The sequence below is a fragment of the Syzygium oleosum genome, unplaced genomic scaffold, assembly GCF_021117445.2.
Source record: "Syzygium oleosum isolate NSW1041296 unplaced genomic scaffold, Sole_v2.1 Sole_v2.11, whole genome shotgun sequence".
In the NCBI taxonomy this organism is placed as follows: domain Eukaryota; kingdom Viridiplantae; phylum Streptophyta; class Magnoliopsida; order Myrtales; family Myrtaceae; genus Syzygium; species Syzygium oleosum.
Genome location: NW_026607495.1, coordinates 2,571,227 through 2,591,060, shown reverse-complemented (window position 1 = coordinate 2,591,060; position 19,834 = coordinate 2,571,227). Strand labels below are relative to the sequence as shown.

The window sequence follows — 19,834 nt, the reverse complement described above, 5'->3', positions numbered from 1 at the left end:
CTTCCCTACCATGTTCACTGCACACCAAACCCATAGGGGAGGCTTTGCTTCACTCTAGCGTCAGCTGTGTGTGGTTGGAGTGTATGCACATTTCACTTTTAGTTTCTAGAGTTAACCACTACTCACCCTCCCAAAAAGAAAAGGATGTATATGTTGCTTCACTTCTATTCAATCTCGACCCTTACAACACTAGTTCACTCTTCCCCACCAGTTATAAAATGTCCATGAATGGGATTGATATCACACATGGCAATTGCTTTCTTTTAGGCTAGGTTATCCAGTTTTTCATTATGAAAGTAAGGAGAAGAGTCTTGCGAACCCGAAAGCCTGTTGATGAAGTGGCTTCCAGCCTTGATCTTCGTAAGGTTGGATATTTTCCAACTATATTCTGAAGTAGCGTTTCCGACCTCTTTCCTCGGCCAACTCCTTCTATGGAATTCTTTTGTTATTAGTATGATCTCTATCATCTCTATTCAACAAAGAAAAGAGGACCACTGTTTTGGTCCACACTAAAACGAAATTGAGGCTCATCGAGCTAAGACTGTTGGTGTGAGTTGCGTTTCAGGCACATCAACTTTGAGTTCTGGTTCTAGGGGAAACCTTTTCCTTTTGGCAGAGTTAATGCTTATATCATCTCTTTGCCGAGTAAGTCATTTTGCCAATTTGGAACTAGATAGAAGCGTGAATTGCTTCTGCTTTTGCGGTTTCTATCGAAGGTGCATAGAGCAGCTTCATTACTAACGGTCTTTCCTCAATCAGCATAATTTATATGCCAATCAGATGGTTTTTGAGGATGAACCGAATCTTTTTGTGCAAGGTAGACGGGAAGCACCAGTAATGTGGATTTCAATCCAAGGTCATCCCAGAAATTGGAGCTATGTCCTTTGCCTTGAATTGAATAGTAAAATTGCGAGGCCATATTTTTTTTCCCTTTTACTAGAATGTGGAGGAATGAGAGACCAGGAATCGCTCGCATTGCTTGCTCATTAAAGCTTGGCCCCCTCTTTTTCTTTACATCGCATATGCACCTTCTTTCATTTAAAAATATTATGTTCCTATTTGGTTGAGCGTTTATTATATGAAAAGCAAAGGTCCTGGCTTTAAAGACCAACTCAGAAGAAAGTTTGGTGTAGTTTTGCCAAACCATAGCCAAAAGTTGTTGGGTGCAAATTCACCATTCAATGGATAATCAAGACTTTGAACAAAGTGGTAATACTAGGCAAAGCATTTCAAGTGATCAAGCAAGAAAGAGAAAAGAACCCCGTGGAGTTCAAAAGTCCAGCGGAAAAGCTTATCACTGCAACACCAAAAGGAAGAAGAAAGCACCGCCATCTCAAAGCGAGTAGAACAATCAATAACTCAACCTTCCATGAAGAGAGACCAATGTCATAAAATATGATGCACCATCAAGTGTTCTAGCATTTATGCAATAAACATTTATGTAAATTGAGAAAAGTACCAAAAAAGTCATAAACCTATTGTATTGGTATCAATTCAGTCATAAATCTTTCAATTGGACCAATTTAGTCCAAATTTTTTCACATTTGCACCAATTCAGTCCATCTAACCAATTTAGGCAGGAAATTGCTGACGTGGATACCAGTAGTCCTACATGCCACATCCGGCGCTTTTTTATAATTCTTTTAATAATTTCCTTTTTTTACTTTCCCTTCTCTTTCTACCGATGGTCAGTCGCCAACCATAGGCTATGGCCGCCGGTGGCTGGCCTTGCCTGGGCGAGGGCGAGGGCGAGGGCGAGGGCGAGCGCCGGCAAGGCCCCCCTCGCCAGATCTAGCAAGGTCAACCCTCGCCCAGGTTAGGCTCGCCCAGGTTAGGGCATCCTGGGCGTCACCTAGGTGAGGGCAAGGCCCGCAAGCCTCGCTCTCTCTCCACCACAATCTCTCTATCTAGTGTGTTCGCTCCCAAACCAATTTAGATGGACATTTTGTCCATTTCCTGATTCTCTCTCGTCTCCTTCTATGGCTCTCTTTGTATCTCCGTATTCTTTCTCCATTCATTTTCTCTCGAGACTCTAATCTCTGACTTCGGAATCCATGCCGCTTTCGTTTCTCCACCTCTTCCTCTGCAACAACGATGATGGAGTGAGACGAGAGAAATGGTTTGGCGATTCTCTGGTAGAATCACGATGTTCGCGTTGATGATCACCCTAGTATCGTGGCGGCATGTTGGTACTAGAGTGTTGTTCCTCTCTACATCTTCGATCACTTATTACTTTTCGCTATTTTCTTATTGCGATTCCTGCTGCTAAAAATATTTTTTCGTCCATTTGCTAGGACAGAGCAAAAAAAGGAAAGAAAAAAAAGAAAAAATTATTAAAAAAAAATTCACATCAATGCCAGCTATGCCACGTAAGACCGTTGGCATTCACATCAGTGATTTTCGGCTTGAATTGGCCAAATGGATTGAACTGGTACCAATGTGAAAATGTTTCAGACTAATTGACCCAATTGAAATGTTTAAGATAGAATTAGTACCAATGCAATAGGTTTATGACTTTTTTAGTACTTGCCCCTTGTAAACTAAATCAAGTTTATTTGATTTTGTGTGTGGAGAGGAGCTTTAAAATGCAAATCTATGTTGCTTACTTGATAAACAAAGAGTACATTCCTTCATATTTCTCTCTTTCCATGGTAGAATGTTCTTTCTAGCGAGAGTTTCAAGCCCCTTCTAGCCAAGATGACTAACTCTCATATGCCATAGTTGAATTGAGGAGTCCTCCATTACATTTACCTTCGCCTTGATTAACTTAACTTGCATAGTGTAGAGAGTGAAAGTTCCTTTTGCGCTTAGCTACCACCATTGAACCTTTAATCAATTTCCATTAGCCATCATAAAAGAAATTGTAGTAACCCACGTCATCTAAGACAACTGTCAATATCAAATGAAGACGAATGTCTAGAACATGTCTCACATTTTTCAGGAGCATATTACATCCAACATCGGTTATCAAATGAACATCTTCGATATTGATAATCTTAGAAAAACCACCATTTCCCCATTTTGACCCAACCAAAATTAACGTTCCGATAAGATGTGAAGCAGTCACGCCGTGAGGTGGCATGAAATGAGGCTGTAGAATTAACAACTCAAATAGAGTCTTTGACATATAAGGTTCACACAAGTATCGTCGCAGATGAACACAACTTTGCCATCGAATGCAATTGTCGTTGTATCTTGCTTCTCTTCTTTCTTTCTATCTCCACATCTATATTGGGATTTATCTCTCTTTGCGAACTTGCATTCTTTGGCATCATGTCCCATCTTGCCGCATTTTCAACACTTCATGTTTCTCCTCAGCCTTGATTTCGATTTTCCTCTTAACTTGCCTTTTTTTTTATCGTAATTCTGGATTTCTTAATTAATTTCTCTCTCTATTTTGCATGACAAGAGCCTCCAAGTGAGAAGCATAATTCGTGCATTTTCTCCTTATTTCTTCATTGAACAAGGTTTCTCTAACCATACTCACAGAAAAGCACACCGTAAGGAGCAGAGTTGTTTAATGCCATGACTAATGTATAGCAGCTGTCGAGGAAAGTACCAATCAATAAACATACTCGTAACTCATCTCCATGATCAATTTCAAGATTCGTCAACTGATTCATGACATCCTGAAATTTACTCAAGTGATCTGACATATTGCTCCCATCCTTGAATCACAAGTTTACAAGCCTTTTAACTAAAAATGCTTCATTTTGTGTTCTCCTCTCATGGAGATTTTGTAATTTCTTCCACAATGTCGAGCATTTGTTTTTTGAGTAACATGAAAAAAAAAGAGATAGTATCATCAATCCATTGTCGGATATTGCCAACCATTTCTCGATTCATACACTCCTAATCTTTATCTTCCTTTTCTCCTTTAGCCTCATCACTATCTATGGGATCATTCAAATCTTTACAGTATAATATTTCTTTTATCCGAGATTTCTGAGTAAAGTAATTCGAGGCATTATAACTTAAATATGGTGTCGCTGGTTTCCTCCACTTGACGCTAGCTCTAATACCACTTTGTTGGGGAGAAAGGGCAACAATTTACTATTTAAACATGCTCAGGATCAATATCATCCCCAAAACTCAACTAACTAATATCAAATTAACCCCAGCAGCAACTAGTCACAGTATTTGAACAATATCAACCCCAAACCAATACATGTACATGTAGTAATGAAAAAATTAAAGCAAGGCAAAAAGAACACCCACAAATTTTACAATGAAACCCAATGTAGGAAAAACCACTAGACCGCTCAAAACTTCCGTTAATCACCAAGCTTAGCAAGATACACAATAGTCCATCTCTAGTCACACAGCTAGAGGCTCTTCACATAAGCAAAATAGCAATATATTATAACCACAAATGTGGATTAACACAAAGAAGCAAGAAAATCTCTAATCACTGTCGAAGAAATTGAGAGACAATTCGAAGAAGGATTTCGACGAACAAAACGGATCTAACTTGTTGATCTTGATCTCACAAACTATGCAATTAAATTTCAGCCAATTTTGACCAAGTTTGACTATCGAATTTGGATTTCCTCTTCGCATCTTCGAAGTTACGCACTCCGCCTCTTTTTTCTGCTTCAGTGAACGCTCCTCTCTCTCTCTCTCTCTCTCTCTCTCTCTCTCTTCTCAATCAAGAAGATTCAGCCCTTTCTTTTTCTTTGTATCTTTTTCTTTGGCCCCACGAGGGAGACTCAGGTCCCTCAGAACCAAATCCTCTTGTGCAAGGCAGATGGAAAGCACCAGCAATGTGGTTTCAATCCAAGGTCATCCCCCAGAAAATGGAGTTATGTGTCCTTTACCTTGAATTGAAAAGAAAGATTGCGAGGCCGTGTTCTCTTTCCCTTCTATCAGAATGTGGAGGATTGAGAGACCATGAACCCCTCTTTTTCTCTCTGTGTGAAAAGATTATCCCGGGTCCGATTTATGATTCCAATCAAGCATTGGTTAATCCGCCGGTAAAGTATGGAAGGAATTTTCTTATTTCATTCAATAAGTTAGCAATTAATCGTAATTAATCGTATTTTTTGTCGCCCAAAACTAGTGAAGACCAGTTCAACGAGCGTACAGCATTAGGATTCTACCTAACTTATTTTTTCCTGAAATTACTAATCTTTTTTTTCTTATAGTGAAAAATCTTTTATAGCCAAAACCAATACGGTACCTCGTCACATTTAACAATGTATTTTCATGTTCTTGTTTGGTCCGGAGCGTTTCTTACATGGCAAAACAAAGGTTGTGGCTTCAAAGGGTGCATAGCTTTCCATGGCCAAAAAGCTGTCGGGTGCAGCAAATTCACCATATTTCCATGGGGGTAGTAATCATCAGACATTGAAACAACTGGTGATCCTAGGCAAGACATTCAAGCGATCGATCGATCGATCGAGCAAGAAGAGAATAAGACAGAACCCTGTGGAGTTCAGAAGCAACAGCCAAAGGAAGAACAAAGCAACCACCACCATCTGAGCTCAAGAATCCAAGAAAAGAGAGACCAATGCACAGATGATTTGCAAAAACTATTTATTCCATTGAAACTGATTTATTCATAAGCCCCCCAAACGATCAGGAACCCATCGGCCCTGATTTCACATAAACACTTCCAAAGAGAATTGATTCATAACAAGCCAGAAACACCAAATGTAGAGCCAGACACGACCACCACCACTTAGAATCCACCGCGGAGACGGAGCACAAGGTGGAGGGTCGACTCCTTCTGGATGTTGTAATCCGCCAGGGTGCGGCCGTCCTCCAGCTGCTTGCCGGCGAAGATCAGACGCTGCTGGTCTGGGGGGATGCCTTCCTTGTCCTGGATCTTGGCCTTGACGTTGTCGATGGTGTCGGAGCTCTCGACCTCCAGGGTGATGGTCTTGCCGGTGAGGGTCTTGACAAAGATCTGCATACCTCCACGGAGACGGAGGACAAGGTGAAGGGTCGACTCCTTCTGGATGTTATAGTCGGCGAGGGTGCGGCCGTCCTCCAACTGCTTGCCGGCGAAGATCAACCTCTGCTGGTCCGGGGGAATTCCCTCCTTGTCCTGGATCTTGGCCTTGACGTTGTCGATGGTGTCGGAGCTCTCGACCTCGAGGGTGATGGTCTTGCCAGTCAAGGTCTTGACGAAGATCTGCATACCTCCACGGAGACGGAGGACAAGGTGGAGAGTGGACTCCTTCTGGATGTTGTAGTCAGCCAGGGTACGGCCGTCCTCCAGCTGCTTTCCGGCGAAGATCAGCCTCTGCTGGTCCGGGGGAATTCCCTCCTTGTCCTGGATCTTGGCTTTCACGTTGTCAATGGTGTCGGAGCTCTCCACCTCGAGGGTGATGGTCTTACCGGTGAGGGTCTTCACGAAGATCTGCATGCCTCCACGGAGACGGAGGACCAGGTGGAGGGTGGACTCCTTCTGGATGTTGTAGTCGGCGAGGGTACGGCCGTCCTCGAGCTGCTTTCCAGCGAAGATCAGCCTCTGCTGGTCCGGCGGGATACCTTCCTTGTCCTGGATCTTGGCCTTGACGTTGTCGATGGTGTCGGAGCTCTCGACCTCGAGGGTGATGGTCTTCCCGGTCAAGGTCTTGACGAAGATCTGCATGCCTCCCCTGAGCCTGAGCACGAGGTGGAGGGTGGACTCCTTCTGGATGTTGTAGTCGGCGAGGGTGCGGCCGTCCTCGAGCTGCTTGCCGGCGAAGATCAGACGCTGCTGGTCCGGCGGGATCCCTTCCTTGTCCTGGATCTTGGCCTTGACGTTGTCGATGGTGTCGGAGCTCTCCACCTCGAGGGTGATGGTCTTCCCGGTGAGGGTCTTGACGAAGATCTGCATCTGCAGAGCACCAAAAAAAAACACAAACTTGAGCCTCCCTTTCAACCATTGGAACCCAGAAATCAAGAAAACGCCAAGAACAAACGAAACCAGAAAACCCAGATCCAAGATCGACAGATCGGAGAAAACCCAATTCGCAGATCCAAGATCAACAGATCGGAGAAAACCCAATTCGCAGATCGCGAAGAACAGGAAGATCAGAGATCGGGAAGCCTCACCTTGACGGAATTCGCGAAGGGCTTGGCTGAGAATCGATCGAGAATTTAGAAGAAGAAGAAGAGCGGAGAGGCTATGGTGTGAGAAGAAGGTGAGGGAAGGGCCTTTCTTTATAGCGGAGGAGGAGGTTGATTCGGTCACGGCGGGGGAAAGGCAGGCCAATGGAACGCCGACACGTGGCGGTCCTGACGTGGCGTGCGACGGTCCAAGACGGCAACTCCTGGTGGCTAGCTATGGAAACAAAGCGACAAAAGAAAGGTAAAGACGGGCAACCTAAATCATTAATTTCGGCAAGAAATTAAATGAAATTGCTTTTAGTTTTTATTTTTTTTTATGTTTCCAAGATTCCCCAGTACCAGGTGGGGCCCCACCGTCGACCGACGCCGTGAGCGGTGAACGGTCGATAGGGCACCATCCACCGTTCACGGCGTCGGTCGACGGTGGGCCTCCACCCGTTTCCAGATTTTTCGGTTGGCAAAATTTTCTCTTGGCCAGGAAATTTTAGTCAGTAAATAAATAAATAAAACACTAGAAAAATGAAATAGGAAATTCAAATAATAAATCAAAATCAAATTATATCTTTATGATGGATTTTAAGGGAAAGAAATCCCATGGTCCTCGCTTGTTAATAGAGTGATTAAGATGTATTAATGTTATTTGAAATTTATAATAGGCTATTACGATGTATAAATATCTGATCTAAAAAATTGATGAATCTTAGGTAATTTTTTTCGGTCGTGGAAGTATTTTAAGTTGGTTCATTAGATTATAACTCTTGTTAATTTGGTTAGTTATGATTTATTGTTATTCGTCTCGAGCATCTTAATACTTCATGCGAAAATTTGAAATCGAAAGTCGTTTAAAGTTTGATTTTATTATATAGCATGATCAAGATAGATACATATAATTAAATTATTTAAAGGAAAAGATTCTCAAAGGTTGAGCCGATTGATTTTTTGAATGATTTCGTGATATAAACCGTTCAAATTAACAGCATCCTACTTTTGTGAGGAAACTTCATGAAAAATTCATGCTACAAATAAAATAAATTAATAGCCGCATATAACTAAATAATGAGCACAATTATAATTAAATTGATCAATATAACGGTGTTATCCAAAAAATCTAGCATGGAATTCGAATTTTAACTTAGTTTTAATTTAGTTCCATTCTAGATTCTTGACATAAAGTTGTTATCTTGATAAATTTTAATTAATAGTCACTCTCATTATTTAGTAATATGCAGCTACTAGATTATTTTATTAGTAGCGTGAATTTTTTATGAAGTTTTTGCATTAAAGTAGGACGTTATTTTATAGGTTGGTGCACATTGTTTTTTTTTTGTCAGACAAATTCTTAATTTGTACATTTTACATCACAAAATCGTTAAAAAATCAATCGGTCGAATCTTCGAGAATCTCCTCCTTTGAATAATGTGATTGTAGGCGTATCTATCCTAATCTCACTATATAATCAAACCAAACTCTAAGCAACTTCCAAATTCAAATTTCCACGTAAAATATTAAAATGCTCGAGACGATTAATAATAAATCATTACTAACCCAATTAATGAAAGTTATAATCTAATGAGCCAACCTAAAATACATCCACTGCCACAAAGAAAACCCTAAAATTCATCCTTCCTATATAGATTTTTCGTAAACTTTCGAATTTTTCCGATATTTATATGTTGTAATAAACCTATTATAAGTTTTTCATATAGTATTAATACATCTTAATCACTCTATCAATAAGCGAGCCAAATTCAATGGACCATAAAATTTCTTTCGCTAAAATTCATGATAAAGATATAATTTGAGGTGATTTATTATTTGAATTTCCTATTTCATTTTTTCTGGATTTTTTTTCTTATTTACCGGGTTAAAATTTCCTAGCCAAGAGAAATTTGCCGATCAAAAAATCTGGAAACGGTGGAGGTCTACCTTTTCGAGGTCTGGTTTGAATGATCAATCCAAAGTGCATTCTTTTTCTTTTTTATCTTTTGCATTGCTACTTAAAGTAATATATTTGAAATTGTATCGCGATGTTTCTTTGATACCAAACTTGATCGGGCGATTACAAATATGATGGTTGAAATATAAATTTCATTCCATTTTTCATTTCGTTCCGACCGAGTTATTGAATTTTGATTTACTTAAATTACATTAGATATCCGAATATATAAGAGTCAAGTCATTGCATCGTATCTCGTAATCTCTTTTTGTTTTATTTCTCTCAAGCCTCATGATTGGAAGTATTTTGTGCAATCGTGATGTCACGGATTGACTATAAATTAAAATAGGAAGAATTGCGGGGAAAAATATAAAGAAAGCACTTATATAATATTATGAGTGGAGCAGATAAATCCAAGCCAGGAAGAATCATCAAAATCACCAATCCTGGAATAAATAAATAAATAAACAAATAAACAGAAAGTGAAAAAATAAAAAAGAAAAATGGCGGAATAATCTAAAGCCCACTTGCATAAAGAGCGAATAAACTATTCACTGCACGGCGGGTCCACCAATACTGACCGGTTCTCTTAAATTACAAGGAAACTAAATAAATAAATAAATATAAATAAAACATATCACTCCTCAATTCTCGACAAAACCATGACTTAAAACATTGTTATCCTCTTAATCATCTAAGTTAGATAGCCGGTAGAGGCCGTCTGGTGTGATAAGGACGTTTGAATTAACGTGAGGATTACGTAATCCCGTTAATTAGTGAGAGCATATAGGATATTATTTTGAAATGTAATTAAGATTGCCATTGGAGTTTATTGCGTTTTTCAAGTCTTAGCACCTAAAAATTGATCGTATCGATTTCGAGTTTCTTGCAAACCCTATAAACTCATTTGATAGTAGTATTTATATCTCGAAATCAATAAAATAATTTGGATGGTTAGGAGGATAACAATGTTTTAAAGTCATAGTTTTGTCTATATCTATGGGCTTGGGCGACGACCTCGAGGAGTCATTTGTTTATTTACTTATTTATAATTCATTTATTAATTTATTCATTCATTTATTGATTTATTTCCCTTTTTAATTTAAGAGAGCTGGTCAGTATTGGTAGACCCGCCATGCCGAGAATAGTTTCTTAACCCATTGAGCAATTGGGCTTTTGATTATTCCGCCATTTTCTTTTTCTCTTTTTTATTTAATTTTATTTATTTATTGCCAGAATTGGTGATTTTTTATGATTCTTCATGATTTTATCTAGGGGTGAGCAACTTGAACCGCCCAAATCGGGACCGGACAGGATCGACGGGTTTGGTCCGGTTCTCGGGACTATCGGTTCGGTTCCCGGTTCCTAAAAGTGGAACCAGTTTCCGAGCAGTCCAGTTCCCGGTTCCAAGGGGGAATCGGACCGAACCGACTATTTAATATATATTTTTGTTATTTTTTCTTTAAAAAAATTAATAAAATGTGAACTAAACTCTAAGTAAGCTTCATTATCATAAATTCATTGATAAAAATTAGTAAAATGTGAATTAAACCCTAAGTGAACTTCATTGACATAAATTCATTAACAAAATTAGTAAAATGTGAATCAAACCTTAAGTGTTTAACCAAAAAAAAAAAAAAACTAAACTCTAAGTGACCGGTTCCATTAGACCGGACCGGACCGGCGGTCCGGTCCGATTCCCGATCCGGTCCGCGGTTCCCAAAATTGAGAACCGGTTCTCTCGGTCCGATTCCCGGTTCCACCTTGGAACCGGGCCGAATTGGGAACCGATCCCCCCTACTTTTATCTGCTCTATTCGTAAACTTTTTTAAAGTGCTTTCATATTTTTTTGCCCTCGCAAATTTTTTTGTATTTTGATTGTTATCCAATCGGTCGTCTTCATGGCAACGTGATATCACGGATTGCATAAGGTACTTCATATTATGTTGCTTGAGCGAGAAGCAGAATGAAAAAGTAAGAGAGCACGCCAAAAGAAAAAGCAGAGAAAGAAAAAAGAGAGGGTCGAATTTTGTGCGATTCATCTTGGAGGATAAAAAGCTAAAAGGATGAAAGTGAAAGGAACTTTATACGATCTGATGTGATGGTGTGACTTCTAGGTAATTGAGCATCTAAGGAAGCCAAAATTCGACAATACTGATGGAAACGAAATGAAGTATGGAATGGAAACGGTATTTTTAGCTGTTATACTCGATTGTAATCGGCGAACAAGTTTGGGATATAAGAAACATCGTGATAAAATTTCAAATATATTCCTTAAAAAGCAATGCGGGAAGGAAAAAAGGCAAGCGCAAAGGATTCGGATTCCTTCGGCTATATGGGAAGAAATGTAAACGTCTTAACAGGAGAGAATCCGCTTTCGCGATAGATCGATCAATCCACGTCGCGGTGGATGCGAAAATCGAGAGGAAAAGCCCGATCGCTAGAACTAGGAATGAAAATCGTGGGTTTGGAATTTGAGTATAAAAAAAAATCATAGACAATAGATTACGAAAAACCCTAAATTAATACATCTATGACAAATTTATCATCCGTTAATTTCTTTTAAATTTGACCGTTAAATTGCTGAGTTGGATAACACGTGAAAATTGTCGGGTATACCTGTTTAGGGTTTTACCCTCCGTTTGTCAAATATTACCAGTTTGTGATTTTTCGTGGTATTAATTCAATTTAACCGAAATTAATAGAGGGTAAATTTATTACAAATATACTAGTTTGAGATTTTTTGTGGTCAAAAAAATAGTTTAGGGCAAATTTGTCATAAGTGTACCGGTTTAGGGTTTTTCGTGATATTAATCCTAGAAAATATGACGAAGGTACCAACCAAGCCAAAAAGAAAAAGGAAAAGAAAAACAAAGGGAAATTTTTCTTATTAAATTTAGTGCATCATGCTTGTATTATGGAGACTTTATAATAATACAAGTTTTGGCTCAAAAGTTAGGTCAACCAACCACCAGGACCTCCCTTTCTCAAGAAAGGGCGGTCCTTTCTCAAGACACATTGATTATCACATCTAGAAAAATCGCACGCGATGGAGACTTTTCAATACTTTAATTTTGATTGAGTCAATTATTTATAGATCTCAGTACTTTTAATCAACTTGGTCTACACACCTCTGGAAAGATGCAGAAAGATAGTAGTTGAGGATTATCTTCGAATTAAATATTATTTATATATTTATATTAATATAAATAAAAACTATCTTTTAGTTTGGTCGAAAATTTAAAAAAATATCTTTAATGTAAAAATATCAATAAAATAGAAATGACGACGTGGTAGTAAGCAAATGACAGTTTGGCCGAGTGGTCTAAGGCGCCAGATTTAGGCTCTGGTCCGAAAGGGCGTGGGTTCAAATCCCACAGCTGTCAATTTGATTTTTTCAACGTTTTATAATTTTTTTTTCCATTCTTTAATGGAAAATTAAGCTAAAAAGAATTTAGAAAATTCATCTAAAATGCAATTTTGAAATGTCTTTTGGTCGTGTTTCAAAGTTATTTAAGGCCTCTTGACCCGAAAAAGAGAAAAAGGTTTAAAATGCTCGAAGCATCTTTCTTCATAGTAACTTTTTATTCGACTGGAGAATCGATATTAGATTCTAGTGTTATGAAATTGGGTGGCCGAAGTTCAATTGAGGACTTAGAAAGATCAAAATGATGTTGTTTAAAATGTATCGAATTTTCAAGTCGATTCTACTGACGATCATGGCTTGCCAAATAAGAGCGATGGCAATTATCTAGGAAAGGCACTGGAAAAATCCAAGCAATTTGGACCGTTGGAATTCTATCTTCCTTCCTTTCATTTGTATCTTTGCTTCACTCTGTCTTTTTAGATATTTATGCTCAGATATTTCTCACTCTCCCATTGAAATCCACATTCCAAACCACGAACTCAAGAAGTTAAATAGACATCCTTCACCTCACACTCACTCATACCCCAAAAATATTCACTCTTTGAAGTTCCCTTCAACAAACCCTTCAAGCCCACAATAACTTGATCCCTTCCAAGCATGGCAACCATGGCCACCACTCTCACCCCCCTCCCTTCCTCCTTCCTAGACCAACGGTCCGCCTTCCACGGCACGCCCGTGCCCTCCCGCGCCGTGCTGCCCAGACCCTCCCCGAGAAGCGTTGCCGCTGTATCGATGTCCTTGGGTTCTGTTCCGTACAACCTCGGGTCGTTCGAGTTCCAGCCCATTAAGGAGTCCGTCGTGTCTCGCTAGATGACCCGTGGCTACATGATGGACATGATCACTTACGCTGACACCGACGTGGTCGTGGTGGGCGCCGGCTCGGCTGGTCTCTCTTGTGCCTACGAGCTCAGCAAGAACCCGTCGATCCGGATCGCGATCATCGAGCAATCGATCAGTCCGGGGGGTGGCGCGTGGCTCAGCGGTCAATTGTTCTCGGCCATGGTCATGAGAAAACCGGCTCACAGGTAGGTTCATATAATGTCTAACAGGCCACAATAGTATGACATAATGATGCGAGGTCGTATATTGAAATAATGTGAAAGCATATATCTCCAAAACAAGTTAGCTCCAGATCTAACTTGAATATCGATTTAGAAGCCGAGCCAATTCTTGTAAGGGCATTAAGAATCCCAAATTCCATATATCTATCGAATCAAAACGGTCTTGATAGAAAACTCTCAGTATTTCACCACGTAATTTGGGTTTTTTATATGAGTGATTAAGTAGGAACAAATTCTAGAAATCATTGAGACTAGCTCACAGATTTGAGGTACATAGATTTTCAAAGTTCTACTCAATTATGGTTTAAATGTCTCGTTTTCTTTCTCTATCCAATGAATTCGAAATTACCCTCTCACCGGCAGGTTCCTCGACGAGCTCGGGATCCAGTACGACGAACAAGACAACTATATATGTGGTCATCAAGCACGTGGCCCTGTTCACCTCTACGATCATGAGCAAGCTCCTGGCGTGACCAAACGTGAAGCTCTTCAATGCGGTCGCGGCCGAGGACCTGATTGTGAAGGGAGGGCGAGTGGCGGGGGTCGTGACCAACTGGGCCCTGGTGTCCATGAACCATGACACGCAGTCTTGCACGGACCCAAACGTGATGGAGGCCAAGGTGGTGGTGAGCTCGTGCGGTCACGACGGGCCGTTCGGGGCCACCGGGGTTAAAAGGCTCAAGAGCATTGGGATGATTGAGGAGGTCCCTGGCATGAAGGCTCTGGACATGAACACAGCAGAGGATGCCACTGTCAGGCTCACCAGGGAGGTTGTTCCAGGGATGATTGTCACCGGCGTGGAGGTTGCTGAGATTGATGGAGCCTCAAGAATGGTAAGCAATTTAACTATCATTCGGAAAACGATATTTAAGAATTAGCCTGATCAATTGATGTTGTTTTCACTTTTTATGACATTGTCTAGTAAAAGGAACGAGAGTGGCGATCAGTGCTAGCGACACCCTATAGACGTTATTCTCTTAATTTATTTGGAACTAGCTTTGGAATGAAAAATAAAATCTAATTAGACCCTTTCGCAATTTATACATTGATTGCACCAAGAGACACTAGTGCACGTTACAAAATCAGAGAGGGTGAACCTTACCTTTTTGCAGAAAATTGGAACATGTGAACAAAAACACAATAAAAAGAAAGGTACTAAAGTCAACAAATAGATTGGGGAAAGCATTAGGAATACTATCACTTCTCTTTTTAGCTAGCTTTGGTGTTCAAGCATTTTGATGATATTTGCAGGGTCCAACCTTTGGGGCTACGATGATATCAGGGCAGAAGGCGGCTCACTTGGCATTGAAGGCCTTGGGCCAGCCGAACGCCATCGACGGGACCTTAGCCGATCAAGATCATGGGCGTGCAGCCGGAGCTCGTTCTTGCTTCAGCTGAGAGCGGAGAGATAGTCGACGCGTGAAAAATTAGTGGAAACAATGTCAAGAAGTAGCTGTGATTTTTTTTGGTTCAGATTGGAGTATGAGGAAGGAAATGCGGACTAGAGTTGGAGGCTGTTTATATGGATTTTGGATATGATGGACGAAGTTTCAATTTAATGATATTACATAGAAATGGAAAATGAAATTAGTGGTAATTCCAAGTTGTACAAGCGTGAGAACTTCCAAATTTAATAGTGGTCAAATACATACACAAATATTAAAAAGAGAGGGCGGTGTTTCAGATTATATAAATAGCAAGTGCAATTATTCTTTAATTTCTTAAGCGTGACTTTTATTATTTTTGAAGAAAATAATAGTGAATATGTTTTCCTATCAATGTACTGAATACTCATTGGGTGTGTTTGTTTCGTGAAAAATAAATGATTTGAAAAATATTTTCATAAAAATAATCACTTATAAAAGTGAGCAAATGGAAAAAAAATTTTGTCCACGAAAATGTTTAAACGTAAATTGATGTCTATAGTGAAACATTTTACATCAACTACTTATTTCAAGCAACATAAGAAATTATTTTTATGAAAATATTTTTCAAATCATACATTTTCCATGAAATAAATGGAGCATAAATTTCATATCCTTTTTTCAAAATAATAAAATCTAAAATTAGTACTATCAAAGAACTTGAAAATCTGTGCACAAGTGTAATTCATAATTGTTATATATCATATCTTTGCAAATTATATCACTTTAAAAATAAAACTTCAATTTGTGTTATATAGGAAATCGATAACTGAAAGAAAATTGCAGTTTGCATCACTTAAACGATGTTTTTTTTTTGTCTATCATATTCTAATTATCAATTCACTTTTAGACTTTTGCCCTGTCTCTTTGCAGAGCGTGGGAGTCGAAATCCACGTCTGAAATTAACCATTCTCACCCCAAGCCCCATAAAAAGGTGGGGAATCGAACTCTTCACCTCTCTCTTCCCAAGTATGGGTGGCTACTAGCGTCCCCAATGGTGAATGATGCCTTCTCATTTGGCAAACAAAGAGAAAGATAAGATTGACATGTGTATAAATTGAGAGACAGAGAGGAACAATATAAGTTTATTATTTTCTCTTCTACATAGTAATAAGTTGTTTCTAATGATTAAATATATGATTCGTTTACTAATAAAATTTTCATGTTTCAAATAAATGATGCCTTGACAAAAAAAAGTCTCTTCTTTATGAACTATTTTGTGATATTAGGTAATTTTCATTTGTTTAGTTGTAACATTTACCTATGAACTGTATGCTATCATGTTATTTAGCTCTTTCAAAATTGATCGGCTTGCAAATGTGTCTAATTCAATAAATTGGTACTTATGGATATAGTAGAAAAGGAGGGTGAGTTTGACAAAGATTAACCCTCTATGACTTTTAGCGCCCCTTAAATTAAGCATGTGCTTTTAAGCATAAATCGGTACATCTAATAGATCATGTCCAATATCTTCAAATTGCCACGTCTACAATGCTTTCTAGAAATCTTAAGGTTGGTAATCAATTTTCCTTCAAAATTTGAATTATTCATCAATGAACGAACCCCCGATTTTGTATTGACAATTCTAATCGGACCTACCATTTATCATAATTGCTACTGTGGCAATGCGTATTAAATGCAAATATGCAAGTGTATCCATAATAATAATGAGTATCCACCAAAACTACCAATAGCAGCTAAATCATGTTTTGTTTAAGATAACTCTTGATATCATTCCTTAGTCTCTATTTAGACTACCAATTTAACTTTCGTCACACACTCTTGTCGTTGTAGCAAAGACTCTTGTTATGAATCTGTGCAGAAGATGATCGTTCTACGAAGATCTGTGAGTTACGAATTGCTGACCTCGACCCCCAATCGAACCTGTGATTGGTAATCTCGGTATGAACGGGACCTGTTGACGAACCTGTGTCAACCAATCCACGCTATAACGCCATGAACAAGAGAATTCGCGATCTTGCTTGATAAGTTGAATTCGATCGCCACAAGGAAACCTTGATAAGATTTAGTCCTCAAGAGAACTCAAGAAGAAAACTTCTCTATATAAAATTCTGCCTCCCCCCTCTTAGAAATCTATAAGCAACCTTATATAGGGTGCTAACTCTAATCCTAACCCTACTAGGATTAAAATTACAAAAATAACCTTAATTACTAAAAATTCGTCCAAAAATGGAAAAAAGGCCTAAAAGTTCATCTAAACGACTCCAAATCGCTAAAAAACGTCATCAATCACTACTAAAGTAGTATGTATTGATCAGTGGCCCGTTTCCAAGCGTCCATCCAAATTTGAGCCAATTCGGAGTTCGTCAATTCTAAGCTCCTTCGGAATTCGCTAGACCAAGAGTAATCATGTTGCGCCAAGGAGCTTCAGAATCTTCAAGTTTCGAATCCAGATTGTCTCCATTCCAAATATCTTAAACCATGATGCCGACAGCTTGTTTGAATTCCTTCGCTCTCGCTCGAGTGATCAGGCCTAGCGGATAGAACAATGGGTCCCTAGCACCTCCTCCTCGATAGGGTTCGATGTCCACATCATTCCCTCCCCCGTGCAAAGGATTTGCCCTCAAATCAGCGTCTGCATCAAAAAGAGTCAAATCAGAAACATTGAAAGTAGCACTAATACCATACTCACCTGGAAGGTCAAGCTTGTAAGCATTATCGTTAACTCTTTTCAACACCATAAATGGTTCATCCCCTCGCGGTAGCAATTTAGAGTGTCGCTGTTTGGGGAAACGCTCTGTGCGCATATGAACCCAAACCCTATCGCCGGGCTCAAACACTACTTTCTTGCGCCCTTTGTTGGCTTGCTTTGCATACTGCTCTGTCTTAAGCTCAATATTCAGCCGTGTCTTCTCATGCAAAGTCTTCACAAATTCAGCTTTCTTAGCACCATCTAAATCCACACGCTCAACAACAGACAAAGGGGTTAAATCTAACGGAGTTAAGGGATTAAAACCATAGGCAATCTCAAACGGTGTGAATTTAGTAGCAGAATGCACGCTCCTATTATAAGCAAACTCAACATGCGGTAAACAATCTTCCCAAGACTTAATGTTCTTTTTAATGATAGCACGCAATAATGTCCCTAAAGTCCTATTAACTACTTCAGTTTGACCATCAGTTTGTGGATGACAAGTAGTAGAGAATAAAAGTTGTGTACCTAACTTCTTCCACAATGTCTTCCAAAAGTAGCTTAGAAATTTAGTATCTCGATCAGAAACAACGGACCTAGGCATGCCATGCAAACGCGCAACCTCACGAAAGAACAATTCAGCAACATTCGATGCATCATCAGATTTATGACAAGGTATAAAATGAGCCATCTTTGAAAATCGATCAACAACCACAAAAATAGAATCCTTGCCATGCTTAGACCTAGGCAATCCTAACACAAAATCCATAGAGATATCAACCCAAGGATGCATCGGGATAGGCAAAGGTGTATACAAACCATGTGGTTTAATCGTAGACTTAGCCTGCTTACATGCGATACATCTCTCGCAAACTCGTGTGACATCTCGTTTCATGTGTGGTAAAAAAAATATTCATGCAGCACTTCATAAGTCTTATTGATTCCAAAATGCCCCATTAAACCACCACTATGTGCCTCTCGCACTAACAACTCGCCCAAAGAGCATCTAGGCAAACACAACTTATTTTCACGAAAGAGATATCCATCATGCCTATAAAACTTTTCAAACGCAGCATGCTCACAAGCTTCAAATACTCCTCCAAAATCATCGTCGTCAGCGTATAAACCTTTGATATGCTCGAAACCTAGACACTTTGCTCCTAGAGTAGTTAGAATTGCGTACCTTTGAGAAAGTGCATCGGCTACCAGATTTTCCTTACCTTTTTTGTACTTGATTACATATGGAAAAGTCTCAATGAACTCCATCCATTTGGCATGTCTTTTGTTCAACTTTTGCTGCCCCTTCAAGTACTTTAAGGTATCGTGGTCGGTGTAGATCACAAACTCCTTTGGCCACAAGTAATGTTGCCAAGTCTCCAAAGCTCGCACCAAAGCATACATTTCCTTATCGTAAGTCGGATAATTCAATGTCGCTCCGCTTAACTTCTTGCTAAAATACGCTATGGGACGTCCTCCTTGTATCAACACAGCTCCAATTCATGTACCAGAAGCATCGCATTCTATCTCAAAAGTAGTACTGAAATTCGATAAAGATAACAAAGGAGCATTAGTCAGCTATCCTTTAACAGATTGAATGCTCTCTCTTGCTCTTCTCCCCATGTGAAACTCATGTGCTTCTTGATAATCTCGGTTAAAGGTGCGGCGATGGTGCTGAAATTTTTTACAAATCTACGATAGAAACTGGCTAAATCATGAAAGCTACGCACCTCTCCTACTGTCTTAGGTGTCGGCCATTCACGGATTGCTTTTACCTTTTCTTCATCAACCTGTATTCCATCAGCACCAACAACAAAGCCTAGAAATACTAATTTGTCAGTTACAAAACAGCACTTCTTTAGGTTAGCATATAATTGCTCAGCCCTTAAAACCTGTAAAACAGCTCGCACATGCTCAATATATCAGGATATCATCAAAATAGACAACTACAAATCGACCAATAAAAGCACGAAGAACATGATTCATAAGTCGCATGAAAGTACTAGGTGCATTAGTTAAACCGAATGGCATGACTAACCACTCATATAACCCGTACTTGGTCTTAAATGCAGTTTTCCATTCATCCCCCTCTTTCATCCTAATTTGATGATAACCACTTTTCAGATCAATTTTAGTAAATATGCAAGCTCCATGCAATTCATCCAACATATCATCTAGCCTAGGAATAGGATGTCAATACTTTACCGTTATGTTATTGATTGCTCGGCAATCAATACACATTCGCCAAGACCCATCCTTCTTTAGCACCAACAAAAC

At 39.4% G+C, this 19,834-nt stretch overlaps 1 protein-coding gene, 1 non-coding gene and 1 pseudogene across 2 annotated transcripts; 2 read left to right on the top strand and 1 right to left on the bottom strand.

The window, feature by feature from the left end:
- Window positions 1-5,521: 5,521 nt before the first annotated feature.
- Window positions 5,522-7,178, bottom strand: LOC115688055 (polyubiquitin). Its single transcript, XM_056315818.1, has 2 exons — window positions 7,045-7,178; window positions 5,522-6,826 (listed from the first exon to the last, which is right to left on the bottom strand). The coding sequence occupies exon 2, from the start codon at window positions 6,824-6,826 to the stop codon at window positions 5,681-5,683; it is 1,146 nt and encodes a 381-aa protein (XP_056171793.1). The 5' UTR covers window positions 7,045-7,178; the 3' UTR covers window positions 5,522-5,680.
- A 5,123-nt stretch (window positions 7,179-12,301) lies between these two features.
- Window positions 12,302-12,381, top strand: TRNAL-UAG (transfer RNA leucine (anticodon UAG)). Its single transcript has one exon. It is a non-coding gene; the product is annotated as a tRNA-Leu (tRNA).
- A 584-nt stretch (window positions 12,382-12,965) lies between these two features.
- Window positions 12,966-15,130, top strand: LOC115688023 (thiamine thiazole synthase 2, chloroplastic-like; annotated as a pseudogene).
- The last annotated feature ends 4,704 nt before the right edge of the window (window positions 15,131-19,834 follow it).

What these genes read in the sequence shown, in the direction of transcription:
- LOC115688055 (XM_056315818.1), bottom strand. Translation starts at nt 6,826, where the DNA reads ATGCAGATCTTCGTCAAGACCCTCACCGGGAAGACCATCACCCTCGAG.